The following is an 11,196-nucleotide window of genomic DNA, read 5'->3' as shown; positions in this document are numbered from 1 at the left end:
TTTCCTTGTAATGTCCACATATCCAATAAAAACTTTATAATTTCAGCACTATTATCTGTCTTCACAACAGTAGGGGTTTTACGCAGGGGACATAAGGGCAATTGCCCGGGGTGCAAATTAAAAGGGGGCGGCAGCTCAGTGCTTGTATAAAAACAAAAATCTGATTAAAAAATCTGATTAAACCACTATTGGTCTAATATTATCTATTATATCACAGAGTTTGTAACGGCCTGAAACCTGCAAATTGGCGACCCCGCAGCAGCACGCGCTCCTGTCTTTGAGAAGATTGCCGCAAATGTGTGTGAAGAAAAAGGGGTGGAGGGGCGCAGGCTGCAAGCTGAGGATGGAGCGCAGCCACGATAGTGCAATACCTAGATCATTGCGTGCCTTTAAATTACTCAGCACATGCCAATAATGTCATTCTTTATTAACTATTGTAGACATTTTTCTATGTGTCTTTATTTTCCATATTTATATGGAAAATATAAATTTATAACACATTTATAAATGTGTTTTTTATGTCTGCCTGTTTAGTTGGTGTCAGTATGTGACAAACAGACAGCAGGTAATGCAGGCAGTAAAACAGCTGCACCTTATAAGATCATAAATAAACAATCCATCATTTGTTTATGAATGGATGGATGTTTTTGGAGGATTTTTCTGTTGGTGCTGCACAAAATGAGGAAAACGCCAAACATTTTTGGAGTTATCACAGTGATGAGTTCTATGATTTCGTTTTTAATGTTTTATAAAACCTAAAAATGATATTCACAGTAACAGGTTTTAAAAACAATCAAATCTCTCTGATACGTCTCACAAAGACACACAAGACATCTGACACCAGCAGAAAAGAACTTATTGTTAAAAATGATGCCAAGACTCCAGCTAGAAAAAAAATGGACAAAAGAGCAAAGAAAATGGAATGATTTTTTTTGTTATTTCTTATTATTATTTCCACACTTTGTTTTGTTCTGCAGCATGTTCATATTTGTATGATTTTGACAGAATATATTTTTATGGAGAGCAAAATATTAGACGTTATTTAAGGTTTAACATGTTTTTTTCTGAATTCATATTCCTGTTTTTATACATATTTATGTTAAAAAAGTTAAGTTTTAAGGGTTTAAAAGTTCAGCTTTAGTCTGTGTTCAGTAAATGTTTATCTTGTTCAGCCCGTGACCTAAAGCGTGTTTTGCATTTAGGCCCCCTGTGTGACTGAGTTTGACATCCCTGTAACACGAGTTTATAAGATTCGTGCATTTTTGGTTTAAAATTGGCACATAAAGATGGGGAACACAAGAAGAATGCTTTCCGCGTGGAAAGCTGAGGTTTCCAGTTGTCCTGGAATGCAACAGGAGACGCAGAGAGCGTCACACCAGGAAGTGTGACGTAAACACTGAAGCGTCCAAAGACGGCCAAACGTCAGATTCAGTGGTTGAAGGCAGATAGAATCAAATCGCTCCGCGTGCACGGTCACACGAGCCCGAGAGGTCAGCGCGGCACGAGGCTGTACTCTGGGAACAGGTGAGATGACCGCGTGCGCGTTCCTTCACCTGGAACTGTAGTGAGAGCAGAAACGGAACTGCTGGGACTCTCCGAACACCACAGCGACACCTAGAGGCTGTTATCAACATGCTGAACGTTTGATGAGTTTGGTGACTTTTCAAAAATTGGAAATGGTTTATTTCAAGTAAACCTTATAGGTTGGTTTATATAGTAAGTTTTTTATTAAACGGACATTTTATTCTAACCAAACTGTATATATTTGAAAGTGCAAAACAAGGAGTGAGGTGGAATCCAGTAAATATTACATATAATTGCAAATGAATGACAATATGCACATGCTAAAATATTTAAACAAATATATGATTTTTAGAGGACAAACAAAAAATTATTAATGGATTTGAGTACAGCTAGATGGGTGGAGTTGAGCTCAGACTGAATAAAACACCAGGAGGTTTTCTTCTCAGGTGTTTCCACAGTGATGTGATGCAATTGCTAAATGTTATTATTTTTCCTGTTTTATTGCATATTATTAACACCTTTAACCTTTTTCTCCTTGAGAAGAAAACAATCGTGACGGTTCAGGATAGATGGTGACGTAATGGAAGTCATGTGACCTCCCTGGTTTAGTCAAAGCTCGGAGCAAAGTCTCCAAACTGAAGTTTTGGGAACTGTTGGGAGCACGAGCTCCATGTTGCCATCACTGTTGAACTGTAACCAGTCAGGCGCGCACGTCTTCCACAAAAATACGCAGATCTTTGAAAATAGTTCATTACGTCTGCAGATTCTTCCCGTGGTCAGTGTGCTAAATCCAGACTAAACTGGGATCAGTGAACGCAGCACGCGTTGAAATCTCAGCTTTTTAGACTATCTTGTTTTTATCAGAAACTCTGACTTAATATAATCAAAGGAGCTGTTTTATTATGCAGTTCAGTTCAGTTATATAACTGATAAAACTCCAGTTCAGAACCCAGATATCTGAAGCCACTGCAACAGGACAAAATTGATTTTAAACCTGATTTTTTCCCCCCTTCCATGTGCAAACCGTGTTTAAACTCATTCCTTCTGCCTTTTTGGTGTGTGTTCTTCTCTGCATGCTGCGGGGGGCAGTATGACCCGGGTCAGCTGTCAGCAGTGGGGAACAGTTCCCGGCCTGGGCCGGGTGGACTTGTGGCTCCTGGAGTCCCCTCAGGTGAAGGTGGAGGTCCTCACACTGGGGGCCATCATCAGGTCTGTGTTCAGCCGAGGGAAGAACGGTCAGATGGAGGATGTAGTCCTGGGCTTCGATGACCTGGAAGGTAAGAACAGTGAAAACCGCCGCCCTCTGGAAGGAACGGCCCCCGTTTTTCTCTGGAGTGAGGGAGACCCGGCATCTGCGTCATGCCGTGTTACCCAACAGGATCCAACAGGCCACTGTTCTCATCATAGACAGTAAATACCACTGGACCGCTTGACCCCTCCCCTCTCCCGTTCCAAACCGTAACGTTCCAAGAAGCCAAAATCCCGTAGACTTGTATAGAGACATAAACAGCCCTTACTCAGTCATTCTATTGGTCATTGATACCTTCTACTTCTACTTCTACTTCTACTACTGATACATTTTGCTTAACCTTTTTTGCTAATTTTAATCCAATCAGATGCCTCAGTGAAAGCATGTGGTGCCCGCTGGACCTCACCTCGAACGTTTGATTGACAGATTCTCCTGAATCTTCTCCCGAACTTAGAACAAGCTTCTTCATGATTGGTGACAGTAGTCAGACCTTTAGATGCGTCCAGGCAGCTGAACTCTTCTCACTCGTGTTTCCTGTCAGTCACGTCTGCATGTGTCTGTGTTCAGGGGAGGGGCTTGACAATGGCTTTAGCTTCTAAATGGATGCTTGTGTTTATTCAGCCCTCACTCTCACGCTTTTGCAGGAATCTTTTCTCCTTCCAGTTCTGCTCTTTAAAGTTCAGGTACACTGAAGGTGTGTGAGACTTTAGTGATCTGTGTTGCTGTCAGGTTACCTGTCAGATAAGCGGTACCTGGGCGCAGTGGTGGGTCGTGTGGCCAACAGGATCGCTGGGGGGCGCTTTGTTGTGGACGGCAAAGAGTACCAACTGGAGACCAACAATGGACCCAACGCAATTCATGGAGGTGTGAAGGGCTTCAACAAGGTGAGAGCTCGCCTTGTCCATCCGTCTGTCTGAGGCAATTTGTTCATCGAATACAATAGAATCAACTTTAACTGGTCAAATATAGTTTCCAAATAAAAAAAACGATATCAATGTTGGAAAAAACCCATTTGGATTGAGGTACAGTTGGCTTTTTTTTTTACTACAATGTAAAAATAGCCAAGTGCATCACAGCAGACAACACACATGTGATGCAGCAAAAGCTGATCAGTGCATCATTGCGGTCCAATGTGTGGAAAGATACTTTGTGCTTTATCTGATAGTAAAATAAAATAAAATAAATAAGGGGTCCGTCTGGTGTTTTGGGGGTGTGGCCTGTAGAGACACATGAGCTGCTCTCACAGGTGGATCTTGGTCCTTCTGTGCTTGACTTTCCTCACATCTTCAGGCTTTGTGGCTCGCTACAGAGGTGCAGGGCGGCGTTCAGCTGAGTCTTAGCAGTCCAGATGGAGACCAAGGTTACCCTGGGGAGGTCCAGGTGTGTGTCATCTACACTCTGCAGGTAAATGCCCTCATGTTTCACGTTTTTATTGCTAAATTCAGGTTTGTTGTCTGTTTGTGTCCACAGGTTTTGATCAGGCTGGAGAATGAACACAATACTTTTCTCGTTTAAGAAACCCCCTTAATAGTTTTTAAATATGAATGGATCTGCAAAGAAAAGTTCTGCTCAGTTTTAAGAAGATCTTCTCTGTCTTTGACTGGAAGATCCAGAGAGTTTGTCGAAGCCTCTGCAGATTTGAACAACTTTAGAAGTACGCAGACCCACACCTTCTTTATCCTTTAATCATGCATACCGACATCTAATGACCTCGTCTGTGTGACCACCGGGCCGTCATCTTTAGTGTCCTCTGTGCTCTGCAGAAACGGGGCACAGAGCATGGTGAAACTGAAAGCTCCACTTTAGAACCAGATCTTTCATTTCAGCCTGAATGACAGGAGGTCAGGAGGTCAGGAGGTCAGCTTTATAGCAGGATGGAGGGTTGTGGTGGGTCGATGAGGATGTCATTTCATGGAGTCTTTCCAGCAGCTGATGACCTGCTTTTGCTGAGAAGTGTTGACAGAACAGCGTTGACGATGCAAAAGGAAGATCATGTTTGAGTCCAGCATTTCTGTTTAAGGATGGATTCTCTGTTTTCTTTGTCCAGCACCCCCCCAACGAGCCCTTCTCCTGCATAGTGGATGATTGGTTCATTAAAGGCTACAGTAGTAGTTACCTGGATGAGGAATAAAACATTTTCACTCTACAAGAAGTGGTCACCTGACGAAGCCTTGCAGATGGAGGGGACAATGCAAGGACAGTTTTGTGTACTCGAGAGATCTCACCATTCCTGTTTTTGTTCCAGGGTGAAACGCTGACAGCTGAATATCAGGCTCGCTCCAACAGGACCACGCCCATCAACATCACAAACCACTCTTACTTCAACCTGGCTGGGCAGGTAAGACATAGCTTCATGATTGATAGATGGAGGATGGGACATAAGCGGAGCAATTATTAAATCCACCTTTTCTGCACAGAATCCACCAATTCTGATAATCAGGGTTTGCACAGTCATGAAAACCTGGAAAAGTTTTGGAAATTAAAAATGCAATTTCTAGTTCCTTGAAACGTTTGTGAAAAACCAACGGGGGATCTTCAGTCAAGGCTTTTCTGTGGTTTTCCTTCTATTTTCCAAGAGCTCCAAACAGGCTGATCTCTAACCTCATTTGTTCATGAAAGTTAGAAGATGAGCTGCAAGGTCAGTGAGTTTGTAGTTCTTTGCTTTTGTAGTTCAGTGATTCTTGACAGTTGGGACAAAACATTTCCTACATAAAAAGTCATTTTTTATGGATAAAAAACATTGATTGGTAACGCTTTTATAATAAGATTCCTTCATAAACTACTTATAAGACACTAACAAGCACTAGTAAGGTTTTATTAATTTGCTTATAGGTACTAATTCATGGATTCACGTACTCATCATGTTAGATCTAAAGGGAAATTGAATCCTGGTGTGTTTTAGCCTAGATAATTACTTTTTTCAGGATGTATTTGCTCAAATGGAGGACTAGTGATCAGGCGCTACATGTTATTTCTCTTTGCCTCCACATTAGCTCACAATAGTCAGCAGCATTGAAAACATCAAGTCTTTAACATTTATATCAAGTTAAAGATGAGTATTAACTATGTATAAAACAATAGAAACCATGAAAATCAAAACATTTGTTTAACCAGTAAATAGAACAGCTTCACCTTTTGTGAAGGTCGTTTGTCCCGACTCTCAAGAATCAGTGAGTTCTTAAGAATATTAGAATGAAAATCACCCAAAAATTAGAACGACACTCACCCGTGTTTTTTATTATTTTTTAATTGAATGCAGTACGCTTCCATACGTGACTGCGGTTTCCTCTATACCAGTAAAAACAGCTGGAATTTAAGGGCACGGCAGACAAACTTGGAAGAATCAAGATGTTTCTTGGTTTGATTTAGCGGCACCAACTACAATAGTCTGACTGAAATGTGTTTATTATTGGTACAAAGCCCATTGAGACACCTGTTGTTGTGATTTGGGCTATATGAATAAAATTGAATTGAATTGAATTTTGGTTTTGGGAATTCTGTGAAAGGTTATGGAAAAGTTGTGGAAACCATTGCTAAAAGAGTGTATGAACCCTGGTTAATGTATTTTTATGGATCTTTTAGATCATCTTGTATCACTGTCGATCCTGAACCTTTACATCTTAAGGATGTAACCCTTTTTTTTCTAAAAAAGAAAGGAACATCATTGGAAGATTGTGGGATCGCCTCAGAAATACCTTCCTATCTGAACCCCCTCCTCCATGTCTATAGCCCCTCCCTCTTGAACAGCAGGTAGCTGATCAAGGTGGAACTCTGATTTATCCAGGATCCAGTATGAATCAATGAAGCTCTGCAGCTCAGCTGCCTGGTGAGGGTTTGACGTCTGCAGTGTCACAGCTTTAAGTGTGAGTGATTGTGTGTTTGTGTCTCCAGGCAGCAGCAGATGTGTACGATCACCAAGTTTCCATCTGTGCGCAGTCTTTCCTTCCCGTTGATGAGACTTCCATCCCCACAGGTACACACAGATATAAAATGCAGCATTTTTTATAACTTCGACTCTCTGAACATGGGAATTTATGAAACCAGTGAGTTGACTGGAAAGAGAGAAGCTCTCCAGAAGCTCTGAGGATCCCCCACCCTGACCCCAGGCATGAACCACGACCCCCCCAAGGGAGATCCGCCCCACACTCCAGGCAACCACTTGCTCACCCCGCAGGAAGTCCAGTAGAGAGCAAGGCAGGGGCCACGGCCAAGACAAGTGGGGGTCCCTGACAAGTGTGATAACCATGGGCTGACCAGGCTCCCCCACTGTTAGGAGTTTTGGAGAGGCCCAGTGCTCAAGGGCAAGGACCAGAACCGGCACCATAGGGACACGGACACCCCCTAGGCTGGGATGTGATGTGATCTCCAACTCATGGTCTTGCCAGAGACCTCAGGGATCCCTCCCATTTGTAGAGCGAGGACTACCAGGCCCAGCAGCCATTGCTGCTGAGGGCAATCCCCCCACCAGGGATTGGGTTGGCTAAGTACTTTTTTGCCCCACTGTACATGCTTGATACGTTTGTATGCTGTTGCTGTGGAGGTCCCTGCCTCCGTCATTGTGTTGCTGGGACAGACTCCTGCACTCTGTGGTCCTACACAGGGGATGGATGAACTATCAGAAATAGTCATCATCTCTGATGAATGTTTGACATGTGGTGTTCACCCCACAGGAGAGACCAGAGCTGTACAAGGAACCCCTTTTGACCTCAGAGACCCGGTTCTGATTGGAGCAAGGCTCAAAGAGCTTCCTGGTCCAGGGTTCGACCACAACTTCTGTCTGTCCTTCCCTTCAGATCCCTGGATGGAAAGACATGCTGCCAGGTGGATAGTGAGAATCCCTCCTCACCTGCACACACACATAACAGAGGGCTGAGGAAGTCCTTAGTTCCAACTGTAAGCTCTTGTTTGATTTTAGAGTATGTCACCCGGCCAGTGGTCGGGTTCTGGAGGTTTCTACCAGCCAGCCAGGGGTCCAGTTTTACACTGCCAACTTCCTGGATGGTTCTGTGCAAGGAAAAGGTGGGACTAAGTACAGGAAGCATGGCGCCTTCTGTCTGGAGACGCAGAATTGGCCTGACGCTGTGAACCAGGTGTGTTTTCTCAAATACTCTAAAAGCAGCAGAAGTCCAGATTCACAGAGTCTTTGCATGTGTGTTTAGGCCTCCTTTCCTGACTGTCTCCTTCGTCCCGGTGAGGAGTATCACCACGTCACCCGCTTCACTTTCACCACCATCTGATCCATGTCATCCATTGAGAGACTGCTGATGGTTCCATCTATCTTGTAAACCTGCTTAATCTCTTCTGGGTCACATGGTGTCTGGAGCCTATCCCAGCCACAGTTATGTGAAGGCAAGGTACACCCTGGACCAGTCACCAGACCATTACAGGGTACACCCTGGACCAGTCACCAGACCATTACAGGGTACACCCTGGACCAGTCACCAGACCATTACAGGGTACACCCTGGACCAGTCACCAGACCATTACAGGGTACACCCTGGACCAGACCATTACAGGTTACACCCTGGACCAGACCATTAAAGGGTACACCCTGGACCAGTCACCAAACCATTACAGGGTACACCCTGGACCAGTCACCAAACCATTACAGGGTACACCCTGGACCAGTCACCAGACCATTACAGGGTACACCCTGGACCAGTCACCAGACCATTACAGGGTACACCCTGGACCAGTCACCAGACCATTACAGGGTACACCCTGGACCAGTCACCAGACCATTACAGGGTAGACCCTGGACCAGACCATTAAAGGGTACACCCTGGACCAGTCACCAAACCATTACAGGGTACACCCTGGACCAGTCACCAGACCATTACAGGGTACACCCTGGACCAGTCACCAGACCATTACAGGGTACACCCTGGACCAGTCACCAGACCATTACAGGGTACACCCTGGACCAGTCACCAGACCATTACAGGGTACACCCTGGACCAGTCACCAGACCATTACAGGGTACACCCTGGACCAGTCACCAGACCATTACAGGGTACACCCTGGACCAGTCACCAGACCATTACAGGGTACACCCTGGACCAGTCACCAGACCATTACAGGGTACACCCTGGACCAGTCACCAGACCATTACAGGGTACACCCTGGACCAGACCATTACAGGTTACACCCTGGACCAGACCATTAAAGGGTACACCCTGGACCAGTCACCAAACCATTACAGGGTACACCCTGGACCAGACCATTACAGGTTACACCCTGGACCAGACCATTAAAGGGTACACCCTGGACCAGTCACCAAACCATTACAGGGTACACCCTGGACCAGTCACCAGACCATTACAGGGTACACCCTGGACCAGACCATTACAGGTTACACCCTGGACCAGACCATTAAAGGGTACACCCTGGACCAGTCACCAAACCATTACAGGGTACACCCTGGACCAGTCACCAAACCATTACAGGGTACACCCTGGACCAGTCACCAGACCATTACAGGGTACACCCTGGACCAGTCACCAGACCATTACAGGGTACACCCTGGACCAGACCATTACAGGGTACATGCACACCAACACACACTCACATTCAAGCAACACACACTCACATTCAGACCTAAGGGACAGAGTCACCAATGAACCTTTGAAGTAGGCTTTTGGACTGTGGGAGGTAACTGGAGTGCCCGGAGAAAACCCACACATGCAGAAGCAGAACCCAGCTGGGATTTGAACCAGGACCTTCTAGCTATGAGACGAGGTGCTAGCTTCTACACCACTGTGAAGTTGATTATTTTGAAAAAAACATTCACACAATAAAGACATTTGTTTCATGACAAAGCTGTCTTTCTAACTGTACCTAGAACACAATAAAGGATTAATTTTATCCATGCCTGAAGATAAATCAACATCTTGGTGAAGATCAGCCTGTGCTTCCTGTGATATTAACGCAGAGGTTGGCTTTCCAAATGTATTTTTATTTTAACCTTTTTTACCTGATCAAAACCTCTTTTTTTAAGGGAAACCTGGCCAAAAGGTCGGCAGCACAACTAAAAAAAACCCCAGACAGTTATACAGTCGAAGAAAGACAAATAAAAAGCAAAATATGAAAGAAAACTTTGCATAAAAGAGACATTTTAGAACGGATTGGTTAAGTGGAAGACTAACCAGTCAGGAGCAAAGCACAAAAGACTTATTTTTATAGTTGGTGTCCTGCAGAGCGGCCTATCCCTAATTGGAGGATCACAAGCTCGGCTTCTGCCCCGCCAGCACAAGGACGCAGCAGAGCTCCCATTAGTATTTGAATATATGGATGGGGCTGTGACCTTAACCCACCAGACACAGTATGGGTATTAACACCTAATATACATCTATTGCAGATGTCTACTGAACGTCTCAGACAACTCTATTTTGTTACTCTGTTAGATGAGCACCAATAATGTTCTGAAAGATTTCTGAACATAGAGGTCTACACATCTACCTATAGACATCTAATCTTGGGATATTGTTAGAGAACTTTTTTTTTAAACATTTACTAGTCAAAAAAATACATTCTGCAATTTTACATCCATCTTCAGAACCCACTGAATCCCTTTTGGGGTCACAGGTTTGCTGGTTCCAACCCAGCTACTGTTTGAAGGTGGAGTATACCCTAATCAGGTAACCCGTATGTCACAGGGCCACAAAAACACACAGGAACCTGTGAAACATGTTATTGAATTGTGGGAGGAATTCAGTAACACGTAGAGGGTAAACATGCAAACTTCACACAGAAAGGTCCCAATTGAGGATTGGAACCCGGATTCTTCTCATCGTAAGGTGAACAAGGTAACGACTACGCCACCAACTAGTAATTGCAAAGTTTACATTCCAAAAAGTAGGAATTATTTCCACTGAAATATACCTGGAGTTAAAGGATCCAACAAATATATATCTTTTGTTTTTTTATAATTTTTTTATTGAGCATCAGGAGTACAGAACATGTACAAAGGCAAAGGTCAAATGTCAGACATTATCCAAACAATGCTTTTTTTTTTTGTAAACAAGAAAAACACATAGCTGAACCCTACTCCCACCCCACCCCACAGAACACGAGACATCCGAAAAATTAAAAAACAATAATATACGTTATATACACTGACCAAAAATATAAACGCAACACTTTTGTTATTGCTCCCAATTTTATGGTATGAACTCAAAGATTTGAAACATTTTCCACATACACAAAATAACCAGTTCTCTGAAATATTGTTCACAAATCTGTCTAAATCTGTGATAGTGAGCACTTCTCCTTTGCCAAGACAATCAATTTTTCAATTTTGCACAGGAGGAGCTGCCATTTACTTTCAGTCAAGCATCGTTCCATATGTTGTCCTCCAAAGCCAGTTCCTCCCCAACTGATTCACCCAGTCTGTCCGGATTTTAACAAGATTTGTGTTTTTTAAG

The 11,196-nt window shown here is 43.8% G+C and overlaps 1 protein-coding gene across 1 annotated transcript; it reads left to right on the top strand.

The window, feature by feature from the left end:
• Positions 1–1,377: 1,377 nt before the first annotated feature.
• Positions 1,378–8,576, top strand: galm (galactose mutarotase). Its single transcript, XM_004084340.4, has 9 exons — positions 1,378–1,524; positions 2,614–2,801; positions 3,503–3,657; positions 4,064–4,177; positions 5,019–5,111; positions 6,665–6,746; positions 7,444–7,594; positions 7,689–7,863; positions 7,933–8,576. The coding sequence occupies exons 2-9, from the start codon at positions 2,615–2,617 to the stop codon at positions 8,008–8,010; spliced, it is 1,035 nt and encodes a 344-aa protein (XP_004084388.1). The 5' UTR covers positions 1,378–1,524; position 2,614; the 3' UTR covers positions 8,011–8,576.
• Positions 8,577–11,196: the final 2,620 nt, after the last annotated feature.

Source organism: Oryzias latipes, chromosome 15 (assembly GCF_002234675.1).
Source record: "Oryzias latipes chromosome 15, ASM223467v1".
NCBI lineage: Eukaryota > Metazoa > Chordata > Actinopteri > Beloniformes > Adrianichthyidae > Oryzias > Oryzias latipes.
Note: the sequence above shows the minus strand (reverse complement) of the source record. Positions and strands in the feature narration are given on the sequence as shown.

What these genes read in the sequence shown, in the direction of transcription:
- galm (XM_004084340.4), top strand. Translation starts at nt 2,615, where the DNA reads ATGACCCGGGTCAGCTGTCAGCAGTGGGGAACAGTTCCCGGCCTGGGC. An exon ending in GTGTGAAGGGCTTCAACAAG is followed by an intron (nt 3,658 to 4,063) that starts GTGAGAGCTCGC and finishes TCACATCTTCAG; the next exon opens with GCTTTGTGGCTCGCTACAGA. An exon ending in ACTTCAACCTGGCTGGGCAG is followed by an intron (nt 5,112 to 6,664) that starts GTAAGACATAGC and finishes TTGTGTCTCCAG; the next exon opens with GCAGCAGCAGATGTGTACGA.